At 38.5% G+C, this 25,586-nt stretch overlaps 1 protein-coding gene across 1 annotated transcript in view; it reads left to right on the top strand.

The window, feature by feature from the left end:
• The first annotated feature begins 6,109 nt into the window (after window positions 1–6,109).
• STAG3 (STAG3 cohesin complex component) overlaps window positions 6,110–25,586 on the top strand; it is a 45,698-nt gene continuing 26,221 nt past the window's right edge. The window contains exons 1-17 of the mRNA XM_072398883.1: window positions 6,110–6,355; window positions 10,175–10,295; window positions 11,158–11,238; window positions 13,246–13,342; window positions 14,384–14,460; window positions 14,628–14,832; window positions 16,419–16,570; window positions 17,529–17,602; window positions 18,737–18,860; window positions 19,874–19,972; window positions 20,057–20,136; window positions 20,707–20,814; window positions 21,468–21,573; window positions 22,052–22,154; window positions 23,079–23,182; window positions 23,265–23,357; window positions 24,701–24,790. Of these exons, the coding sequence (XP_072254984.1) occupies window positions 6,186–6,355; window positions 10,175–10,295; window positions 11,158–11,238; window positions 13,246–13,342; window positions 14,384–14,460; window positions 14,628–14,832; window positions 16,419–16,570; window positions 17,529–17,602; window positions 18,737–18,860; window positions 19,874–19,972; window positions 20,057–20,136; window positions 20,707–20,814; window positions 21,468–21,573; window positions 22,052–22,154; window positions 23,079–23,182; window positions 23,265–23,357; window positions 24,701–24,790 (1,884 nt within the window). The 5' untranslated portion in view covers window positions 6,110–6,185. The remainder of the gene's footprint in view (window positions 6,356–10,174; window positions 10,296–11,157; window positions 11,239–13,245; window positions 13,343–14,383; window positions 14,461–14,627; window positions 14,833–16,418; window positions 16,571–17,528; window positions 17,603–18,736; window positions 18,861–19,873; window positions 19,973–20,056; window positions 20,137–20,706; window positions 20,815–21,467; window positions 21,574–22,051; window positions 22,155–23,078; window positions 23,183–23,264; window positions 23,358–24,700; window positions 24,791–25,586) is intronic.

Here is a 25,586-nt window from a genome sequence, read left to right as displayed (position 1 = left end):
GATAGATAGATAGATAGATAGATAGATAGATAGATAGATAGATAGAGGATAGACATACAGTATAGGATTATTACACCTCCTCCCTCTCCTCGGTGGTCCCATCTGTCACTCTCCTCCCTGGGGTGATGTGTGAATTGCAGTTTAGCAGACATTAGGGGTGGCAGCAGGTGCCCCTCTCACACTCCCTGCCAGTCACAGCTGAATAATTGCCTCTGCCTCCTGTGCACTTGCAGCCTGCCTGGAGTGAATGGGGGAAGTGTGAGGGTCAGTAAGCAGTGTCATTGCCCTGGTAGGATATCAGCAGATCCAGCAGTGTAACAGATCAGCTACACAGAGGACATCTCATCACACAACATTCACAGTCCTGGATATGAGTAGAATGGCGGATATGAGTAGAATGGCCTGAACAACCAACTGGTGCAAATTAATTTGTGAAATTGAAATCATTTGGGGTTGAATTACCACCATTCATATGAATGGGCTAAGGAATTAGAAAGTCTTATGGTGTCCTTCTATAGCCACTTTGACGATCCACATGCATTGTGGGTATCTGTAAAGGTTTTTGTCACTGTTCGGTCTCTATTAAGGAATTTTACCCTCATTTCCTAACCCAGGCACAGGTGACAAAACATAAAATACTAATGTGTATTTATACCTGAAACACAAACATATATTTTAATCTTACATATTACACTTAAAATAAAAAAAAGACATACAAAATACTTAATACAGTCATGCAAAGAAGTATGCACACTTTATTGAAGTTTTTGACTTTTTTAAAAAATATTTCAACAGGGAAACCCTAGATCCCCATTTAAACATAATGACATAGTGATAAAGTGATACATTTCAACAAATAACACAAATATGGCATTGGAGTCTATTTATAAAGCAATGAATCTAACATTCACTAAAATATATATTTGGAGAATCAGTTACTAGCATTGAAACACCTGGACATGGAGGATTTTCCACCAGGGAATGGCAAATATGAATACTAAATCATATATCAGGAGAAAAGCATCATACCAACTGTGAAGCATGGTGGTAAAAATTTTATAGTTTGGTGTTTCATCAGGGCCTGAGCAGCTCACAGTGATTGAGTGAAATATGAACTCTGAATCTTAGCAGAAAAACATAATACCAACAGGGAAACATGGTGGTGAAATTGGTATGATTTGGAATTTCCTCGGGGGCAAAGCAGCTCACAGTCATTTTAAATTATATTAGAAGAACCTCATACCAAATGTGAAGCATGGTGGTGGAAATGTTATGATCTGGTATTGTTTTGCTGCTTTATGACCTAAGTAGCTTATAGTGTTTAAGTCAAATATAAATTCTAAATATCAAGAAAAGAACATCATACCAACTACATAACAGAGGAACCGCATGCTAACTATGAAGCATGGTGGTGGAAATATTATAGTTTGGGGTTTCTTCAGAGCCTGAGCGCCTCACAGTCATTACAGAGTAGGTCATAGTTACATAGTAAGTCGGGTTGAAAAAAGACCTAAGTCCATCAAATTCAATCACTAGGGAGATAAACATATCCCACATATAAAACTCTATGGACATAGTTGGTCCAGAGGAAGGCAAAAAAATCCTGGTACAATTTGCTGGTACAATTGACTCAAATATAAATCCTGAATCATATCATATCAGGGGAAAAACCATGTACTGACTGAGAAGCATGATGGTGGGAATGGTATAGCTTGATATTGTATTGCTGCTTTTGGGCCTGAGCAACTTGTTGTGTTGCTTTAAAGCAGGTTATGGTCATTGAGTCAATGATAAATTCTGAATCATGTTAGGAGAAGAGCCCCTATACCAACTGTGAAGCATGGTGGTGGAAATGTTATGGATTGCGGTTATTTTGTTGCTTTAGAGTATCTTACAGCCATCAAGTAAAAAATTAATTCCAAATCATATCGAAGTGAGCTTGAGGAAACTATGAGGACATCTACCCTAAAGTTGAAGCTAATAGGAAATGAAGCGTATGGACTGGTCTAGTCAAAGCCCTGATGTGAATCCCAATAAAATGTTGTGGAGGTTTAAAATAGGCAGTTCATGCAAAATAACCCAGTCAACAAATCCAGTATTATGGACTGGCAGGAATGTAACATACCTACAAGATGACGAATTTTGTCAGGGTCAACAAGTATTTTCTGAAGTTGTAGAAAATTACCTGAGCCTTAAAAAGAAAACAAATGCAGCCAACACCGGCAAGGACTTGTAGGCCGCATTTTATGACATTTTCTGTCTTGGAATTAGATATCTCGACATCTGTTCCGATGTTTGGCGTCTTGTATGATCTCATGTCAATGGTACTAAAGTATCCTGTGTAATCAGAGTAATGCAATCCAGAATTCAGAGGCGGATTAAATCTCACGTGCAGCCCATATGAAGTACGCCCCAATTAAGGAAAATGCCAGATGTCGGGAAAATGTTCTGCAACGTTCATTACTTCCTGCCTGAAAATAGCTGGAAAGTCAATTCCAGGCCTTGCTTTAAAAAAGGTAAAGCAGGAAGTTCTGGTACAGGAAGTGATGTTCTATATAGATGGGGACACAGACAGCAATAGGAACCAATTCTAAAGTTTTCCATTGAGGATTGTTAGTCCTTAGATGTGGTGGCTGCTTTTCTTTTCTTTACTTTTTTTTTTTCCTTTTCAGCCAGTACTAAACTTCCTGTCCCGGGGTGTCAACACTCACTGCACTGTTTTATGAAGAAACAGCGTTGTCACCCTAGAAGAGGAAGTGTTTTTAGACTATAAAAACACCTCCCTTCTCCATAACACAGCTTGCAGGAGAATTTACAAGAATGATAACATTGTAGGAGACAGCACTGAGGAGTGCACAGACCTCGGGACAACACTGGATGTCTGGCAGGATCCACAGGTTTTTTCTGCAATTATTTATCATGTTTTTAATGTTGTAATAAACAGACCAAATATGAAAAGTTCAGTGGTAGGATTTACAAACTCAAGAATCAAATCTCATATTGTAATTTCATGTCATCTGCACTATGCTTAAAAATAATAACAGGCGATCAATGAGGGTCCTTGTTCAGGTACTTCCTGTTCTAGGGTGACAATGCTCTGTGCAGTCTCCCAAACGCTCTCCTGCATTTTCTTCCTATCACATGGAATCCTAATGAAGACTACAAGTTACAATGCTTCTGACGTAGACATGGTCCACTGTTGTCACCATCTGCCCTGGAAATGCAATGCAGTCACCACCAAGCTAACAGGAAGTGGTCGTGCAGAGCAGCCTGGTGAAATAGAAAGCATGGTAATGGTTTAATACACACAGGGCCTATAAAATGTACTGTCCAGGGACAAACATAGGAAGGTGCAAAGTGTGCAAATGCATGAGGGCCCTAAATCTTGCTCGGCCAACAGGGGCCCCAAGTCAGTTCTGAGGGGCCCAGTGTTGGGTACATCTGCATCACTGAGCTGGCATCTACCTGTTTAATTAGTCCCTATAAACCTCTTTTATCCCTTGCAATGATCTGCCTATCCCTGTGGCTACAATTCATGCTCCATTCAGAATGGCTTATTTGTAGCCATTGCACTGTACAGAGCTGAGACTACAAATGTAACCACTCCCATCCATTATACACAATGCAAGGAATCATGGGACTTGGAGTTTTCCTATAAGCTGACATTGCAGCTGCTCTGCTGCCCTCTAGAGTTCACCAGCAGTTTCATTATGGATTGACACCATAAGCAAACACTTTATTACATATTACAGATATATGATTGTGCTACCAATGAAAATTGTCTGTGTATGATGTTTGTTTCAAGTACAAGATCTGCAATGAAGAGAAAATACCTGACGATCCTGCCAGTAGCTTGGACCTTCTGGCAACACTTTGCCGGATGATCTTCCACTGCAGTGTTACTGTCTGAATAAAGGTAAATAAAGTTTATACAAAAAAAGTCCCACATATGTTTATACAAAGGAATTAAAGTCCGGGCTGCGGCCTAGCCTCACCCACAGACTGGAACATGAAAGGAGAGGACAAGAAGAGGGATTGGCTTGGTGGCTCAGTGGATAGCACTCTGGTCTTGCAGGGTCCCAGGTCCGGATCTCACTCAAGACACTATCTCCATGGAGTTTGTTTGTTCTCGTGGTATTTGGGTTTCCTCCCACATCTCCAAAACCAAACTAGTAGGTTGAAATGGACTTAACTCGAAAAAAACAAAAGTCACCAGAAGGTGGAGCTATTTGCCAAACGAGACAAAGCAACTTCGGTTCAAATGACTGGTCTGCCTGACCTCACCACATGGTGGCAGCACCGGGAGATCCTAATACAGCCCAGGGCCAGGTAAAACAGCATGGTGGGTGACATCTTGGCACCCAGGGGCCGTATATTGGACAACCTGGTTATAAACAAAGGCCTTTGATCTCTGCCTCTAAATTAACTTGCCCCCAGGGGGTGGATGACCACAAATGTCTGGTCTCTGCTTCTACCTTTGCTTCTCCAATAGATGTGAAGGCCCTTGGGTCACAAAGCAAAGAGAGTGATGCCATACAAGCTGAGCTGGGACACATGAATTAATGAGTTGTCAGAAATGACCTCCGCTGACCTGTACCTGACCTGTATCAAGCAGTTTTTAGGTTACTATTGACTTGATAGCAGTTCTGATTTAAACAAACGTTAAGCGTACAGCCCTCGAGGTATCTGAGAAGGGATAAAGGAGTGAATGTCACTAAGCTTCTTTTTATAGCTCCAGGCTAGAAATATTTCCTAACCACCCGCACAGATGGGAGCTCCATACTAACTACAGCTTTCTTCCGCCTGTGAAAAATACACAGCTCAGTGCACACAGGCCCTGAAGCCATAACAACACCTGACTGAGGTTATCATCTGTCATGTCTATTACACTTGACCAATACAGCTGCCACATCCAAGATGGCGTAACTTTTTATTTCTGTCATCCTATTGGCTGTTACTGTGCCTCAGGGGCGGGGTTATACCTTGTTGCTGGGAGGTTGCAGTGGTAGGCGGGGTTTTTTTCTCAGCTTGTTGCTGAGACTGGCTTGAATGGGAAGGGGGCGTGGCTTGATGTGGGAGACTGCGGACATGTGGGCGTGTCTATGTGCCGAGGAGAGAGGGAGATTTGGGCGGGGTTTAGGTTTCCCGGGCTGTAGAGTCTGAGGTGACAGAGAGGAGGCTGCGGGTGATGTGAAGAGGACCGGTCACCGAACCCTGAGGGCTAAATCTCTACACACAGGTGAAAGTTATAAGTGTATAATGTGTGTATCCTGTGTGGAGGGATCCCTTACTGACTTTTTTACCTCATACTTTTCAGTACTGCAGGTGTGTGTGGGGGAGGGGCATTGTGCTCATTAGTTATCAGGGAGTCACTCAGTGTGTGCGGCCTGTGGGGTGTACAGGCCATGTGTAGAGTACTGTGTGCTTTGTGTGTATAGTGACATATCGCTTGTGTAGGTAATGTCATGATATATTGCACATAAGTCATGGGACATGATGTATGGGTGACAGGATATTACGTATAGGTGATGGGATCTTGTGTACAGGTAACAGAGTATTTGGTACACATGCCAGGATTACGCATGCAGGTGGTAAGATATAGTGTTGTTGTAACAAAAAAGTATGTATAGGGTATTGCATATGGATGACAGGATATAGTGATTAGGTGATTGGACTTTCTATATCAGTAATTGCGTATAGGTGTCAAAATAATTTACTACTACTTATAGGATAATAAGTATGGGTGATCATATGGCTATATGGATAGTACAATATTTATGTATAGGTGGCGGTGTGTGAACGGGTAATAGTATTATGTATAGGTGATGTGTTGTGTTGCGTATTCATTGTATAGTGTTCGGTATTAAATGTGTGTATAGGTATTATATAGTGTCTGACTGATTTATCCTGAACTTTGTACTTAGGTATATACCGTATTTTTCGCCCTATAAGACGCTCCGGAATATAAGACGCACCCAATTTTAAAGGAGGAAAATCGAGAAAAAAAAGATTCTGAAAGATTATTCCCCTTCTGATCACTCATGTGTATGATATGTTGTGTGTGTATATGTAGATGTACTGTGCATACCATTGTAAATTATTGTAAAAAACAAAATATTCTTCACAGTTATTATTTAATTATCCTGCCCATCATTTTCTCTCTTCCAGCTCCTTTTGCCGCAGACATGTCATCTCCACACACCTATGGCTCTGACCTGGAGTTGCAGTCGCAGCTCACAAGCAGCTCTTCTTCACCTTCACCAGTTCGCAGAACCCATTCACGGAGCTCTTCCATTCGCTCACCTCCTACAGGGGGCCAGGAACTTGACTTGGGGGAGGAGCCAGAAGCAGATGTGTATGCAATCTGTATACTTTTTTCCTATATTTATTCATTTTAAATTTATCAAAGATGAAATATCAATTTCGGTTTTTCAGGAATGTACAACAAATTACATACACAAGGTTCATACTGGATTTAAAAATGGTGTACATGCTAAAGCAAAAACTTTTTTTCTTGTTTTGGATAGCATGGGGAAGGTCTAGAACTGTCAGGTTATGTGGGGCACTGCTGAAACGATTTATATTCACTTCCTGTCCTGTAAATCTGTACCAGGCAACAGACAAATATCTGACAGGAGTTCTAGAAATCCCCTATTCTTCTGTAGACAAGCATATTTATTACTGTCTGTGTTGCTGGTGGAGAGTATCTTGCTTCCTGTCCTTCCAGGAAGTGAGAATATATTTCTGGAACAGAGTTTTGGATAGCAGACCGACTCTGTTAAACCCAAACTTTTTTTCTTAGTTTTGGATAAAACCTCCAATAAAAGGGGACAGCCCCCCCTCCAATTTGCAAAACAAAAAACTCAACCTGAATAAGGGAATGATCTGTGTGGAATAAAGTAGTGGTGTGTAGTGCAATGGGGGTTATGTTAGTCTATAATAAATGATAGACAGGAAATAGGTTGGTTTGGAGGACTAATTAAACATGTAACAGTTATAAAAGGAAATTAGAAAAATTATAGATCGCGAGCAGTCCCAGAGGGAGAATGGTTTGTGGCCGTTTGTGAGGTCAGAAATATAGACAGGAAATGAGTTGTCAAGGGATTGTTTATCAAATCCTAATAAATAAATGTCATGTCCAAGCAGCTATCATTTTACAGAAGGACATCAACAACAGCAGCCTTCCTGTTTCACACATTACTGGTTTTCTCCTCATAACTCTAAAAATGACAGATGAAATGAACAACTCATTAAGAGAACAAAAAAAAAACTTGTTGCAGTATTCACCTCCAAACAGGGACTTTTCTTGTAGTTCTTTTCTTTTGCCACTATATGTCCTAAATCTGATGATCAGTATTATTCTGTCTACTTCTTCTGAGCCCAGGCTGTCATGAACCCCATGAACCTAGGACTAACCAGCAAATAGAAAAGTAGCCTGCGCTGACTTCTTGTGCTATTTTTTGTTCCCCTTTGGGTTATGTTGTCAGCTGTGGAAAACAAAACTATAGGCCAGCCTTGGAAACGCCTCATACTACCAACTTGCCTGAAAGTTAACCTGAAAATAAACTTTATGCATTGTATTTAGCATTAAGCTCATTTCAGAGCCCATTAAAAAACAAGTAAAAACACAGATAATTTATAAAAACATCTTCCATGTGTAATATGGTCTTGCATAGTTAGATGGAATCAAAATTCGACGCGTTTCGCAGGTATCCCCCGCTTCTTCAGGAAATGTATCGAGACCTAACAATAAAACAATTGCGCTCTATTCAGTTTCACAAAATATCATTTCAGTAGGTATCAATATAATATATATCCTACCAATTAATCGGAATACATAAATATCACCACTCCAGGTGGATGTCTTCTCCAATAGAGGAAGCTAGGGATCCCCGCGAAACGCGTCAAATTATCATTCCATCTAACTATGCGAGACCATATTACACATGGAAGATGTTTTTATAAATTATCTGTGTGATGTTTTACTTTTTTTTTTTAATGTATAAAATAAAAGTTATTTTTTGATTATCTTTTATACCATGTGCCTAAAAAGGCCCTTCATCCAATTGTGATACACAAAAAATGTATTGTTTGGGGATGTGGCACACATGTAAACACTATTCTGACCAATAGAGAGGATACCAAAATATGATTCATTTTAGGGCCCATTGTGGTGACAAATTAGCGCTCTGCAGCTCCAAAGCTGATGGCATTGCCTCTACGTTTCTCCAGTCGTTAAAGACTCAGGTTGTGCAGTGGTAGCATCCTCAGTTGTTTTGATTACTGGGAGTTTTTAAAAATCCATGTTTTCCATCGCAAAAAAAAGCGGTGAACTGTGTGAATGATAGTTGATGTCATCCACAAATTGGAGTGTTTTGTGCACTTTCTCTCCATAGAGCATTGGGGAAGCATTTTCCTGCACCTGCTACAGGGAACTCAGACCTTTGGTGCATTATGATTTTGCAGTCTTAACCCTCATAATAGCCTCCTATAAAGCAGCTTCTTTTGCACAGTTGCTCTCCAGGCCTCTCTAATACAACATTATGTTAGAGTATGGGCAGCATAGTGGCTCAGTGGTTAGCACTCTGACCTTTGAAGCACTAGGTCCCAGGTTGCTTTCTTTTCTTCTGGAAGTTCTTTGTCACTGATGCCAGCCTGGTGAGTCCTGGGCATCATGTCAGTGCGGGTCATCTAGGTGTCCTATTTCCTATTCATATTCTAAAGGGTAGTATCTAAACTCAGAAATTTCACTTTACATAAAAGGGTAGACAACCCTTTAATGTAAAATAAAAATTTTGTTGTTTGGTGTTTTTTTTTTAAGTGCAACACCCTTTTTAAAAAAAAAAATTCACGTGCAAAGCATCCAGGAAAAGAGGCGAAGATGGCGGCGTCTGTATCGCCAGGCCGACGCGGGACCTGATAGAAAAGACCTCTGGACCGGTCAACTGCCCTTCAGGATTGAAGGTAAATGGATTTTTTGTGTTTTGGGGGATTTTGAGTTTAGTAGCTCTTTAAGGCTTTGGGTGATTTTGTTGTCTATATTGCCCTGCACTACTTTTGTAGACAGCTAAGTCTGGCTGGAGATGGAGGGCGTTGCCCTGGCAAATATGGTATTCTGACCTGTTACGGCTCCTGGCAGATTATCAGTGAGCTATGCTAAGTGCTCCAGTTGCCATTGTACATTGTAGAGGTTTATATAGGCTTTAACCTCCCTAGCGGTTGATTTCTTTCTTTTCATGTCTAAAAGCGGTACATTGTTTTTCATGAAAATTTATTTTACAGTATAATAAAGTTTGAAACACAAAATCATGTAAAAATAATAAATAAACTAAAAATTATATATATATATTTTTTTTTTTTACTTTTTTAAATTAAAAAAAATAAACATTATACTCCTACTGTTATATTATACTGTAAAATAAATGTTCATGAAATACAATGTACTGCTTTTACATATTTAAATCCAATGTATTGAATTCAATACATTTATTTTGTATTGAATGCAAACTAAATGGATTTTGAATATCCTGCCCCGCCCCACCGGCAACGTACACACGCACTGACATCAACGGGAACTCCCCCGGTGACTCATCGGGTGCGGAAGCCGGCCGGAGGAAGAAGAAAAAACACAAGGATCGCAGGACAACGCGGGACGCCGGCGGATCAGGTAAGGCTGTATTTACTATTCCCATAGGGAACCTACCCCTAGTGTGACCCGGGGTTACCGCTTTCAGCAACTTTTCTACCCCGAGTCACACTCGGTGTTACAGCTAGGGAGGTAAATTGTATGGCTTTGGAAGCCCAGTTTTTTACAAAGGGCATCACAGAATCTTTTATTCCTACAATGTTTTAGGTTACAAAAGCTTCTTTCTTTTTATGGTCACTTTCCTTAAAAAATTCTATTGAACATTAGTGTTGGTCACCAGTAAGTGGCGCTGTGTCCTAATGTTAAAAGTCCAACAAATTCTAATAATGTTTAAGACCGAGATTGTTATACATTTTACATGAGGACACAGCATGATCTGGTGGCAAGTTTAAACCATGATCCTTTTTCTAATGGCATTTTTAGGTAAACAAAAAATCTTGGTTTATATTTAAGTATATACTGTACATCACTTTCTAGCTATTAGATTGACCTTCCCAGGAGGAAACAACTTTTAATATGTTCACTTAGTGTATTTAGGTGTTTGGATAGTCTGGAGGAGTTTTCAGATGATGATGGAAGTGACTTCGAAGATACGCTAAAGAAGACCAACAGCAAGAGACCTAGCAGGGCTTTCAGTAAAATGGTACAAGTAAGTCAAAGGTCATCTTTCTACAGCTTGTGAAAATATTTTGTTTGCTTGCTTTTAATGACTAAATCTCCTCTGTCTTAGCTTGTGAGTTCCCGCTTCTTATGAACTGAACAAAAAATGTCATTGACAGTGTTCTGCAATAAAGTTTTTCTGCCCTATTCCCAGTCTGCAATGAAAAGAATCTGTGCAAAAAAAAAACAATGAACAGTGGTTTTGCATATTTTATCATTTATCTGATTATTGATCATATTTATCATTATCTTAGGTATCACTCACCAAAATATGTCCAATATTTAATAAGTTTAATAATGAACTAAAAACACAAAAATCTGTTAAAAAATGTGTGTTATATAAAGATTTCTTTGCATTGGACCGCATACAGCTGTTTTGTATTGAATCCAATACAAAATTATTTAAATTTCCCACCGATCCTCCCGCCCGCACCGACGTCACCGGGGAAACCCGGGAGAATGTCTCTGCACACCCCGGGAGAAGATCGAGCTGAAGGGACGAGCAGGACACCAGGAGACAACAACTGAATAAGGTAAGTGGGGTTTTTTAATGTTTTAAGCAACCCCGAGTGTGACTCGGGATTATCGCTTTTTGCATGGAAATTGTTTTCTAAGCTATCCACATGCACCCTCCTCTGTCTTTGATAACAAAAAAACGCCCCTTAATCCTCATGGCAGTGTGGCATCTGAGACGTATCCAGCTCTGTGTATATATAAGATGCCCATTGAACAGATAAGCTCATACAAAGTTTTTCTCTGCTTTTGGTTGCAACTTTAGAACATTATTTTGTCATTTATGTTATCAATGCCGTCCCTTAGGTTTCAGCCTGGTTTTTTGTTTTTCCTGTAAGGCCCACAAAAGAATCCGAAATGATGAGAGTTCTCCAAAAGATCTGTTTGAAGCCATCAAAATGGGCAAAAGCGCCATTCAGGTGAGAATCTTCAGTTTATGCTTTTACTATTCTAAATTTTGATCATTTCTCTTGACACACTAACTCCTAAATTGAACCTCCTTTATGTAAGGTAATAATTATGTTTGTGTTTTTTTAATTAGATGCAACACCTTTTTTTTTTTTTCTAAAAAAAAAAGGGTGCAGCACCATCCCCTAATTCTCAGTCGCCTAGGCGATCAGGAATGAATGGGAGCGCAGAACTCCCGGGATACCTATGTCACGCATCCTGCAAAGCTCATGGTTGCTCCTTCTGCGCATGCCTGAGCTCTTTCGTTAAAAGAGGAAAAATTGCCGATCTCACGCATGCGCAGTCCCCTGTTGTCCTGGTTTCTTGTTTAGTCCCGACACACCACCTCTTTTACCTTCTGTCTTCTATGTGGCCAAATTTCGCACTGGGCAGGCTTGAGATAGGGTGACATAGCCTGCTGTAGTTGAAAAAAAAAATAAACATGCTGATCTCACTGCAGTGTTCTCCCTAGCCCACTTCAGCCGGGTGCACCGCCCAGCAATTTTCAGTAACCACCTGGCTGGTTTTTAGGTACTTACGGAAGAGTTCAGTCACAATACAGGGGGTACCACCCGCCTACAGTTTCTTCCCACCCGGCTTAAAAAATGCCTGGGTTGAGCACTGCACTGCAAATGTGTAAGATCGACACCTTTTTTTTTCAATGACTAAAAAAATGCTCCTACGCATGTCTGGTCTTCTGACATGCGTAGAAGGAGTAGCCAGAAGCCTCCTGGGATTGGTGATGTAAAAATCCCAGGAGGCTCTGCGCTCCCTTTCAGACAGACAGAAGAGAAGGGTCTTGGCCTTTATATTTTTTTTTGTCATTTATTAAAAAGAAAAAAACAAAACACATTTTTACTTTAAATAGAAGCGTTATATACACATTTCTCTACAAAGTAATAATAGTGGTGATAGGTCTGCTTCAGGCAATAAAAATTTTTACCTTCAACAACAAATTGACCTGTACTCTTGAAAACAACAAGTTCTACAACACATGGGGCCCATGGTTAGATTATATTATTCAAGCAGGGAACCCTGAACCTTCTTCCCTCCCCCCTTCCCTTGTGTAACCCCTAACTCCTTATCCCCCCCCCCCCACATTTTTCTCTTATTTTTTTCTTCAATTTAAATTTTAAATGTTTACAGAGGGGGAGAATGATTAAGATGCTTGATATTATGCCTGTATACCTGACAAGTTTCAAATCTGTGAATAATGCTATTTTTGTACTATTGCACTAATTTTTTTTTTTTCCTATTCCTGTTATTCTATGCAAATGTGTTGTACGGTTATTGTTTACTACATTTGAAAATTTCAATAAAAAAAAAAACAATAACTTTTTTTACCTAGCTTTTTTTTTTTGTAGCTGCAGGTATAGTGGTGTAATGTATCCCCAAAGTTCACAGTTGAAGCTCATGAAACTTCCCCTTTCTAAGGAGCTGTGCTTCCCTCTCCCAACAGTGTATCAAAAGCTTAGCTTCCCCTTCTCTGACGGAACTCGTCATCACAGCTTAGTGTGCTTTACCCTACCAAATCTTTAGTTCTGTGTTTACAATATAGATTAAAAGCCACTGCTTATAGGTTGGTTGCTGACTCACTGTTTTCATGGGTGTCTGAGATGCTAAGCTACTGCTCCCAGGGATGGGGGAATGGTGGTTGCTCCATAGTGTAATATCTCCTCTGCAGCTACAGAGGTCACTGGGAGTTTGTTTTAATGATGACGTTGTCACTACATTGTTACATTGTCACTAAACATGACCCCACACTAGTTTTTTTTTACCTTTTTTCCTTGCTAATACTAATTGCTAACTGCAATTTGCTAATAGCAATTCTAAATGTGAACCCAATCAGGGGGCTACAAATGATATTAAGCAAATGATGCTGCTATGTATGTGTTAGGTGTGTTTTGATCTAGTAAAGTAAAATAAATCTTTGTTATTGATACCTGAACTGTAAGATTTTGTATTATATTTTGGTGCAGGTTCTTGTTGATGATTGGTTGGACAGTTATAAGAAAGAACAAGCACTTGCTCTCCTGGAGTTAGTCAATTTCCTAATACAAGCTTGTGGATGTAAAGGTAAGCTGTGCAAGAACCTGTCTTGCACATTAATGTATTTACATTTAGGTTTAAGGTTAAGCAGGGTCATAGGGCAATGATTTCTGTATCAGTCAGGCTGTGGGTTCAACACTATAAACCAGTGTTTTTCAACCAGGGTTTCTCCAGGGGTTGCTATAGGTTAGTTGAACAATGAGCAATTTGACCCTGTTAGGTCAGTTTAAGTGACCCCATTGGACTTTTTAGCCATCTGTAAGGGTGACATTCTTCCCAGTAGACAGCAATGTAAGAGGCATTCTTCCCACTGACCACCACACACATGTACTGTGAGCTGTAGATATATTAATTAAAGCAGGGGGTCCCTAAGACCTGAATGTTGTTTAAAAGATCCCCCATATTAAAAAGGTTGGGAAAAGTTACTTTAGGTTTTAGTTAAGCAGCTGTAGGACAATGGTATCAAATGTGCAATAAGGACAGCTCTGAAAACATTGCAGGATATAACTTGATACAAAACTTGTAATTCAGTATTGTCCCACCGCCCTCCTCTGTGTATTTGATTAAGCGCTTAGCACTGCTTTGCTTATAAACCAAGGCATGCAGGTAGCCTTTTTTGCAAGTGTTCTAATCCTCCTGTAGACAGTAAAACCTGAAAGTTTAGGAATTTGGGAAAGTTTAAGAATGTAATGGACAGTACAAAACTTTTTTTTTTTCTTAGAGAATACAAAGTGGAACACCCAACACTCTATGATGGACTTGAAGTGTAATACAGATTTACATGTGTTTTCATGGGGTCATTTGATTTAGAATGTGCCACAAAACCTTATTATGGAAACATGTATGAGAGATTCTGCCCATAATAATGTTTACAGTTTAACTACCACAGCCTGGTGCACATCCTAGGGGCAAGATCAGATTGATGGCCAAGTATGGTAAGGTTGCCTACACAAACTCAGGGGGACTATGCCAATTCATTGTTGCATGGATTTAGCATTTATAGCTGCTGTTTTACAGTACAGTCCTTTATGTAAATGCTTGTAGTTACTCCCTGCCTCTGTATTCCAGGTGTGGTGACCCAGGAAATGATGAGTAACATGGAACACGCAGACATCATTAGAAAGATGACTGAAGACTTTGGCGAGGTCTGCATTAAACTCTTTTATGGTGTTGTATTCTGTAGGAAAGCAAAGACCTGTTTACAATCGTTTTGGTTTTTTCAAATCAAAAGCATAACCTTTTACAATTTTTACTTTTTACTGTGTTTTCATTTTAGAATTTTAATGGTAAATTCTATTTGATCATACCATAGGACTCGGCAGACTACCCTTTGTCACTCAGTACACAGCCTTGGAAGAAATTTTGTCTAAACTTTGGGGAGTTCTTAGATAAGCTTGTCATCAGCTGTCAATATAATATCATGTATGATGACGTTCTCATGGACACCCTCATCTGCCTCCTCACTGGGCTTTCTGACTCTCAGGTGCGAGCTTTCCGTCACACAAGCACCTTTGCAGGTAAAAAGTTCTAATCAGATCATACTGGTGGAGGAGAAACTTGCGTGAAAAAATAAATATTTAAGGGCCATAATAAAATCAGTTTTTTCATTGTACAAAGTCCTTCTTTAAAGTAGCATTCTAGCTTGAAAAAAGGGGTGGTAAAATGCACACATACCTTCTCTCGTTTGGTACTGTAGGCCTCTCTTCTGCTTCAGCGTTTTTTTACTGTAATGAATTGCACTCACACTATGACATGTGAATAGTCATTGCAATAGTACTGTGAGCCTGGATCAGTGTAAGGACCCCCCCAGACAGTTTGGTCACAAAAGCTTTGAAGTCAGAGGAAGTGGGATAAATAGCGCTGGCATCATCCTGCCCCAGAAAGGGAACATCTGCATGGAACAGCTGCGGATTAATGCTGAAAACCTCAACAATGCATGTGTTTGCATTTTTTGGTGCCATTTTATTTAGAAAAAAAAGAGTTGAAAATGATTAACATTTTAAAACCTTTAGGCAGTGTTTTTCAACTAGGGTTTAATATAACCCTCCAGAGGAGGCTGCAGAGGGGTTCCTTGAGCAATTATTGCCTCCCAGGTCAGTTTAAGTGACACCAATGATCTTTTATATTCATCTGTAAGGGTGACATTCTTTTAATTGATCCAGCAATGAAGGAGGTATTCTTCCTACTGGCCACCCCACTAATAATATACTATTGTGGATATAGTTATTATAGCTGGGAATCCCTGAAAAACTGTTGGTCTGAAGGTTTCCCCCATTTCAAAAAGGCTGAGAAAATGTTCTTTAGGGTATCATCATTTTCTTACTAAACTGTAGTCCGCTTTAGATCTGCCCTGGAAGTCTGAATTTGATTAGTATCTGTGGGGAAACACCTCCAGTTGCACGATTTGCAAACTAATTTGCAAATAGTGCCTTCACTAATAACTATTTAATCTGCAAGTTAGACGTTAACAAATGTAACTCGTCACAAGAACTGTATTTCCTAAATGAATTTGAGATTTTGAAATGGCTCAATGGTCTGTTATTAGGGCAACCCACTACCACTCCACCACTCCGTTATGTATGTTTTAAAAAAACTAGGTATTCCTACTGTGGAAAGAAGATTTAATGAGGACTGTATAATTTGATGTCATCCCCACCTACCAATCTCTATGGCTACATGTAACTTTTCACTGGAATCAGACTTCTAGTTTTTACATGTTTGCCTACTCATGGACCAGGCCTTGCAATAATGCACCCCTGAATTTGGACTCCTCCTAAAACCTCATCTATCTCTCTCTTAATACCATAATTTTAATCGATTAGCCATCTCTGTGTTTTCTATTTGTTATTATTAATAATAATAAACAGTATTTATATAACGCCAACATATTACGCATCGCCATACATTAAATTGGATTGCAAATGACAGACAGATACAGACAGTGACACAGGAGGAGGAGAGGACCCAGACCTGAAGAGCTTACAATGATATTCTTTTTTTGTTGTTGCTTAGTTGTGTTTCTGTCATTTATTTTATGTTTTGTTTAGAATTAATAAATTCAATAAAATATTCTTTTTTAAAAAATGTCTGTTTGAATCTGTAGCTATGAAAATAATGACTGGTTTGGTAAAAGTAGCCAAGCAACTGACTCACCACATTGACACCAGCAAGCGCCAGCTCGACGTGGAGAGGGCGAAGAGCCCAGAGAAACGGGCACCAGAGAGGCTGGAGAATTTGCATGAAAAGATGAAAGAGGTGACCGAGCTAAGTATTACTCATATGGTTCATAGAGTGCCTAATAGATTGTGTCATCCAACTTCAGACTCAAGAGCAAGTCAAAATAATTGCTGTATTCCACTGTACAGCCAGCAGATCTCAGTCTGTCTTAGGGTCCTGATGTAGTAGGACGTCTCCCCAGCTTTCTGAATGTTCATGATTAAAAATTTAAAGCAGAATTCCAGTACGTTAATAACTACCACAAATTCTTTGTTACCCCTCATATTAAAACTATTTCTATTTCTAAAAATAATAACATAACACTGAATAATGTGAATGCTCCAGTCTTCTTTTTACTTTCTCTTTTGCAAGTAAAGAGTAGTGAGCAGTGGCAACCAACTCCTTCATAAAACTAATGGATATAGCAACAAAAAACTACAAGCCCCATGATGTATTGTTCCTTCAGTAGCATGGGGAGGGATGGGGTGTGCATGTCAAACAGTATTGGTTGAAATTAGCAAAAGGCAGAGAACTGTATACATAACAGCCATCACTTACTATAACCAAACACGTGACACGATAAAGTACTGTACTGAGTGATTAGCGAGAAAGCTAGCTTTACCCACTAGTTTCATAATTAACATGAATGTCACCTATGCATTTAGGAAAACTACATGGGCACATAGAATAGACAGCAATGGGAGCAGGAAATGGGCTGTACAACTTTCAGCTGTCCCACACCCAAAGCCAGGTATTGATCTTGAAATTAGGATTAGACATTGCTTTCATGAATTTATTTTGAGTCATGAATTTATTTTGAGTTCAGAATTATTCTATTAGTTGGGTACCACTTACCATCCTTATTTCTGACATATTGTTGGATCATGTCCATGTATTGTTCCAGCATCATTCTTTACAGACGCTGCAGTTCAAAGATTTACAGCGTCGCGTTTTTGAAAGGGTGACATAACTTTTTATTTGTGTCTGCTTTCTTCAGCTGAGCTCATATTTGGAGGAAGTCGGGAATATGATGAATTCTTTATTCAAAGGCGTTTTTGTACACCGTTATCGGTGAGTTATTTAAGTTATGTCTTTTCGTTTACAATATTTTTATTGATTAACTTTTAGGGAAGGAGTACAAAAACATCCAAAATCAGAGAATAAAATCTATACAATCAGGAAAAACATATAATAGTAGAAAGGAAAAAAGAGGGGGATGAAACAAATATGAATTCATGAAAAGAAAATAACAATATAGTCAGCAAAAGCATTCAAATCTGGAGAATTTTTACAAAAACTGCAACATGGATCAAAAGCCCATAAACATATAAAATGGCAGCAGCATACCAGTGAAAACTGTATTAATTGATTAAAAACACAAAAACTCAGCATTATTAACTGTACAGAGAAAGAGGTTCAATCTGAATTGAACTGACATATTTGCAGCTGAGCATGATGGGGGCAACAGTTCAGGAGAAAATCATGAAATGAAGAATGAGAAAATTGAAAGGAGGGAAAGAACCAGATACAGGAGGCCCAGCAAATCTAAATCAGAGAGTTGGCGATTCCAGTTTTAACAGCATATGATCAATCCAAGGAGCCCAGATACCTATTTATCCTATTTGTCCAAAGCAAAAGCAGCCTCTTAGATTTTAAACTCTTCTGTGCAGGGTCATCTCCTCCTCCTGTGTCACTGTCCATATCTGTCTGTCATTTGCAACTCCTATTTAATGTACAGTCCTGAGTACAATGTTGGCATTATATAAACACTGTTTAATATTATCAATAATAAATTAACCATAATCCCATTCGAGTTATATCTTTTAGAATTTAGTTTTTTCATATTAATTTTATTTTTTTTTTACTTGGTATGACTTTGTTTTCAAATTTCATTCCAGTGTGCTAATTAACTTGTTTCTAGTTACAACTTGCTATTTAATGTTTTTTTAAGGATAGAAGAATAGGTGTAGAAAAAAAAAAAAAGGTTGACAAACATTGCCTAGCTCTTTGCAGGCTGTCAGCAAGTTCTCTCTGCATTTACAGTAGTTTGCAGATGTATTTAAGGTAGACAATTCTGTAAAATTTCAAGTCAAGAGTAGACACTTCCATTGCCACGTGTCAATTATAATATTAGATCATTTTAGAGGTTATATTATTTTTTAAACTTATGGTTTGACTATTTTTTGTTTTTGCCATTGTCCATAGTGATGTCCATGCTGATGTTCGTGCTCTGTGCATGAAAGAACTTGGAATCTGGATTAAAATCTACCCCCATTCTTTTTTGAATGACAGCTATTTAAAGTATTTAGGGTGGAATTTGCATGACAAGGTGAGGAAAATAGAAATGTATATTAGGGTGAAAATGGGTCAGGCGTGGAGGTCCCTTTAATTATTTCTTTGGACACGACTGCTTACTCCATTGTGCCTATTGCTATACCGAAAATACATCCTTGTTTTTTACTTATTGCAGTATATAACAAGTTTACACCATGGGATAGTGCTCATCTAGTCACTACTCTACTAGTTCAGATTTACAATTTTCTGTGTAGATAGCAATGAAGATCTGGATTTTCAGAAAAGGTCCAGGAGGAGCTTGCATTAATAGGCTTTTGTCAATGTCTATCCTCAAGTGGTCACTAGTGTTCCTGAGTCATGGGGGAGCCAGAATGCTGGTACTGGGAGGTCAGGGAAGCCTTGAAATAACTTTTAGGTCTTAGGAAACCCCTGCTGTAATTTCTATATCTACAGGTGACAGTACATTAGTGTGGCAATCAATTGAAACCATATTAAAAGATATTGCTGTAAAACTGACCTGGGTGGCACAATTTCTAATTGCTTAAGGAAACCCCAGCAACCTCTGAAACAGGGTTGTCAAACTCAAATAACATAAGGGACCCAAATCTAAAGCACAGGCTAAGTCCCCGCAGGCCTTGTGTTTGGCACCTGTTCTGTGGAGGAAGGGTTCTATAAAAAAATATTCCACTGGCTGGGAAACACTGTACTAAGCAGTGGAAAGCTTGATTCTTGTATTTACTTCCATGTTACATATTATGCATCTATTGCAAAAAAATTCTAAAGACAACTCAAGCCACAAGCGTAATTTGCCACCACGGTTCTCTCTGTTGTACCTTTTACTTAAAAGATTTCTAATTCCTTACTGCTGTTTTCTCCTTCTAACTGGTCTTGTTGCCATGCATTTTTATAGCATTACTACACCACCACTGGACTATTCAGAATGGCGATACGCCACTGAGCATTGTATTTTACTTTGTCTGATTTTTGTTTGTTCTGATGCATTGAGCAGAATGTGCATTTTAATGATTTCACTGTTATACTTCTTAGCAAGGACATGTCAGATTGCAGTGCATACGCAGCTTGCAGCAACTGTATACTGTCCCAGGCCATGGTGGAAAAGTGGAACTTTTTACCAACAGGTTTAAGGTGGGAATCCTATTGCATTTTAGACATATTTTATTTTTGTTTTTTTTCTGCATTTTTATTAACTATTGCACCTCCCATTTTCAGGACAGAATATTGTCAATGGTTCAAGACAAAGAGCCACAGGTTGCTGCAGAATCTATAAAGCTAATTGGCCTGATCTCCAAGTAAGTGTTTTATCTTCTTGTTTCTTGGGGGAGTGAAATCATGACCTTTTTTATGTATAAATCCACAGTTTGCAATAGCCATGCACTATAGGCCATCTCTGGAATTACTTCACAGTGCACCTCCATTTTCATTTTTTATTTAAATATGTGGCGCACAGTATGGTATGTAATATGTCCAGTGGCATGTTCACTTCATAATGCTGCAGAAACGACTTCAAGCAGACCCAAACACAAAAAACAAAATGTCACTAGGATGTAGTACTGACTAAAGAGATATGGAGTGAGGCGGCCATGTGCTCCAATTGGAAAATTCTTAGCAATGATTTGCTTTGATTTTGGTCTCTTGGAAATGATCATCTGTGGATAATCATTCTCCAACAGATACCAAAATCACTTGTATGTCTTATCACTCCTATGTTTATTTTTTACCAGTAAATCAGTGTTGAAATTAGCATTTATTTTATGTTTTTAGCATTTAAAAGCTGGCTGTGTACAGCAGCTTTAGTCGATTCATGGTTCCAAAGTTTGTGCTTACCTCAGTAACCAAGATAATCCAATACTTTGTTACAGGAACTTAGAGAATGTTTTCAGTGCTGAAGACTGTGCAAGTGTTGACCACCTGGTGTATACCACAAACCGTTTTGTAGCAACTGCAGCAGGGGACTTCCTGTACCAAAGGTTAGCTTTATAGAACCTTTACGTATCTTTTATCTTTATATTACTTACTATATGTAATCTGTACTGTATTTGCTCAATTTTTTTCAATCTGTGCTTTCTATAATTTTTTGACATTGCTTATCCAGTTTTTGAGGGTTCATTTCACCTCCCACAATTCTTGTACAGTGTCCCTGCCTAATTGTTTCTGAAACATGAGACTGAAATACTTTGCAGCATTTGCAGACATCAGTCTGTCTTTTTACACTCTACTTTTACGGTGACTTTTTTATTTATTATTGCTCTGTTGAATTCCTCAGTGACATGGGAGTTGTAGGAACCTTTTTAACTCCAGTTTTTAAAAGACATCCCTGAGCCAGTTCCAAGCACCGTTTCGTGTGTGGATTTGCAAATTGTTTTAATATATACGTTTTTACAAAAGATACATTCTGCTGATCCTTTTTTAGTTCACATTTAAAAATACAGTTTAGGGTTCCCCGGTTTGTGACAGCAAAAAAAAAAAAAATTAAAAGAATCACTGCTGGTAACACTAGTTACAGTTCAGAAATAAATTTTTCGGTGTTGAATGTATTTTCTAGCTGTGTCACCTCCAACAAAAGACAGCAATTACTAAACTATAATGATCCATATATATTTTTTTTTTTTTTTTACGTCAGGTTGCTGACAGTTGACCTGGAGGAGCTTAGTCCTCAGAGAAGGAATCGTCATGATGCAGATGTAATATTTTTTCAGAGATTGATGTCGTTCTTTAATCATAGCAAGGTGAGCAGATGTGATGCCAGTTCTGAATTTCTTTTCATTACATTGCTGTGTGTTTGTAGACATCCCCTACCCTGGATATTTATTCTTAGTGTGATGTGGTGACCTACCCCTAGTTTGCCTACTCCTAGCCATGAATAAAAGAGAAATTAGAGTACTTTCTCATGTAGCGTGCCTGCTCTGTTTTGTTTCCGGCTTACACATTATGGGAATCCCTCTTTGGTAGGCAGCAGAAAATATTTTGTCCAAGAGGGTTCGGTGCTTCTGGAAGAAATATCCCCAGAAGCCTTTTGTAACATGCCTCTGGAGACTTCTTCGGTCCTTGTGGTAATGTCACGAGCCATATTTAAGAGCTCTTTACTTGACAATTAGGTTTAAATAAAAAACAAAAAGGAATGAAAAATGTCTAAAGGGAGAGTGACTTTATTATACAAGCCCCATTTTGCTGGGCCTTTATCAACTCTCATACATTTTTGTTTAGCTCAATGAGCATGCTGCATACCTGGTAGACAGCCTGTGGGACAGTGCTGGAGTGAGATTGAAGAACTGGGAAAGTCAGATCGATCTGCTGCTGACAGAGGCTGGTGAGCTTATATCTATTACAGCAATAGATAAAATATTTTAATGTTAATGCTACCAGTGAAAAGATTTAATGTTAAAAATTCAAGCAATACAAATCTTGGCACCTGTTCTCACTGCACCACATTCATGGTTTCAAAATCTGTATTCCAAAATAAAATAATGATAGTGTTCCATAGTACATCTTCCCTGGCTAGTTTTAAATTTTAGACCAAATATAGAACATGTAAAGGGTTTGGAAAGGAGCATTTTTTTATTGTTAATGGCCTTACTCCTCCTGGTAGGACCCCTTACCCTGTCATTCACTGTAACCTAACAAAATAGATTTTACAGCACAAATGTCCATTGTAACTTTAACATGGACTTCATATTGAACTCTTTAGCACTGCATATGGATGAAATTGTATACAGGTAGTCCCCGTGTTAAAGACATCTGACATATGGATGACTCCTAGATATGAACGGGCTTCTCTGCTCCCTGCCCCTTTGTTTTAGAATCAACAGGTGTTATATTATTAAATGGTAAAGATTTATCATTTGATATAACAATTAGTTGGCAAATTTTGTTGTGTTTACATCTACTCTAACTCTACAATACCTATTGCACTTACATCTTTGAAAGAAGTCATGATACTAAGTGATGGCCTGTTTTAAATAAAGGGGTTCATAGTTACATATTATACTATTTTTGGACATTACATGTAGGGAAAAAATGCTACTTTAATCAGGGATCTTCCTTTTGGTCTACAACTCATTCTTATATTTGTGGTTGAACTTGATGGACTTATTTTTTTTTTCAACCATGTAACTGTAATTGTTTATCATGATCACTTAGAAAACATGAATACCGCGTAGCTAGGTAAATCATTGTCATTATAAACTGATTACAAAACCTTTTTAATGCTCTATCATTTTGTATTCATTTTTAGGTTTAAATGACCAAGAAGAAAGTCTTTTGATAGAGATTTTGGTTTCTTCTTTGAGGCAAGCTGCAGAAGGGACGTCGCCTATTGGTCGAGTGCCTGCAAAGAAAGTGAGGAATTAATTTAAAAAAATGATGTTGTATAAGCCAAACTTTCCTATTTCTTGTTCTTCACACCTCACATTTCTTTCAGGTTCAGTCAATGAAAGACAAAAAGGCCAATAGAGAGGATAAACTCAAACTGAGTCGTCACATGATTGTTGCTTTGCCACATCTTCTGGCTAAGGTAAAGGAGGCGAGGAGTTGATGGCCTATTATACAAAAAATGTTTCCAAGCTGGTGAAACATTTATTAGAGAATTAGGCAATAGGATTATTTTTGTCAAACTCACTTTGTAATGCAGAGGGGGTTAATTTAAAAACTATGAAGGTCTCAGTTGCTGTCTTAAGTGACTTTTCTAACTGTGACTATGTAACTAGTGGTTGAGCCTGTTGTGTGTTGTGAAGTTCATTGTAAGTAGCAACCTGCTTAGTATAGAGTTGCCTATACTTTGTGTCTTCTGAAGCAAAATGTCGTTTTCTCCTGTCAGCTCTTACTATTTTTTGGAAGATCCATTCTGCTATCAACAGCATCTAGTAAATTTAGGCTGCATGTTGTGAAAGTCGGAAAATCTTCCAATAACCAGTTTCTTTCTTTTTTTGGTGTTTACTTTGACACTCCGGAACATTAACTGTTTCTACATAGTTTGCAATGGGCTAGCTTGAACAGCTGATATAAGGTTAAATGTTTCCTGACAACCGACAACATTGTAACCACAAAACTGAATGCACAGCTAAAATAAAGTAGGGCCTGAGAGAATAAGGCAATATGGAAGGCCAGCGTGAAATGATCCAATGTAAAGCCAGGGAACATTCATTGCTTCCATTAAAAATAAATATCAAGGTTTTAGGGTGGGAGTACAGTGATTGTTTAGCTACGTTTATGCAGCTCCATTACCCCCCTGGCGGCCTAATTATGTCAGTATTTTTATGTCAAAAGCGGTACATTGTTTTGCTGGCAATTTGGTGTTTAATATTTTAGGCCTGTAATTCTTAGAAATAACTCCCGGGTATGATTTAGGTTTGAAACACAAATCATAAATTATATTATAATAAATAATTATAAATAATAAACATTTAATTTAATAATTTTAAATGTGTCCAAACATTGGTACAATAATAGAATAAACTTTTGGATTTATTATTTGGATTTATTTTTTTATAACTGACTTTATATCTCTGTGATCAAGTATTAAAAGCAGATTACAATGCTTTTAATTTTACCGCCAGGCCACCCCTCCCCCGTACCGTTGCCTCATGCATCACATTGATCATCCTGAGGATGTGATGCAGAAGCCGGCCAGGGATCACTGGAGGACGCCGCTGGATTGTGGGGAGCAGGTAGTGAGGATCGGGGTTATCACTTTTGGTACATTAAAATTCACCCCGAGCCACACACACTCTGATCTCCTTTTCTAATTACAAGTTTTAGACATCTATGTTAAAATTAAATTACTTCTGTTTTAGTAATTGAAACATAAGTATCTTGTTTTATTTGATCTTTTTACCTTAACCTCACCTTTTTTTATAGTTCTCAGCTGATGAAGACAAAATGGAAGCTTTCCTGAAGGTGGTAGGGTACTTAGAGCTGGAAATGTATTGTACTGATAGACTGGAAAAGGTAAAAATCATCCCATTTATACAGGGTTTACAGATCATTTTCTAGAGAGAAAACTACAAAATCTGTTAGCTTTTGCCGTTGGCTCGTTCTCCCCTCTCCACAGAGCAGAACAACGTTCATGCATCTTTCAGTCTTTTGTCATTAAAAAGGATCGTGAAAGATCCTTTCCAGCGACAAAAATCTAACATGTGTACGTAGCCTAAGCATATGATGGCCAAATGCACGATTGTTCAAAATGACTTATAAAGATTTGTTACAAAGGGAGCTGGATTTTAGGCAACTTTTTGGAAAAGTTCGAACAATCCTTTCATGTTACAATAAACGTAAAATAAAAGCAGTGTTTTGTACAACTTCTGTGTTTACAAAAATGATTATGTATAACACAGCTCATACCAAACACCCTTATACTGAACTGTTTATAGCCAATCTTGTGCAAGGACAAGATAAAAAAGGATTTGTGTTTGGACGTGATTGAAGTAAACATCTGCAGTTTTCTAAGTGAATATGTTTGTTGCTTTACTAAATCATTTTTGCCTTTTGCTCTTATCTCCAACTCCATTACACTGTTGCTACCGTGTTTCCTAGATGATAAGGCATCCCCATCAAATAAGCCACCCCCCGATTTTTGCTCAAAGAATTAAAATAAAGCACCCCCCCGCAAATAAGACATCCTCCGATACCTGATACTGTGTGCCTCTGTGTGACTCCTCGATGCTGGCTGCAGTGCAGAGTGAAACTGAAAGTAACTTGAAAGGACAAGCAAGCTGCTGATCCCTGCCCTAACAGAGTCTGTTAC

This window comes from Pyxicephalus adspersus, chromosome 2 (assembly GCF_032062135.1).
Source record: "Pyxicephalus adspersus chromosome 2, UCB_Pads_2.0, whole genome shotgun sequence".
In the NCBI taxonomy this organism is placed as follows: Eukaryota; Metazoa; Chordata; class Amphibia; order Anura; family Pyxicephalidae; genus Pyxicephalus; species Pyxicephalus adspersus.
Note: the sequence above shows the minus strand (reverse complement) of the source record. Positions and strands in the feature narration are given on the sequence as shown.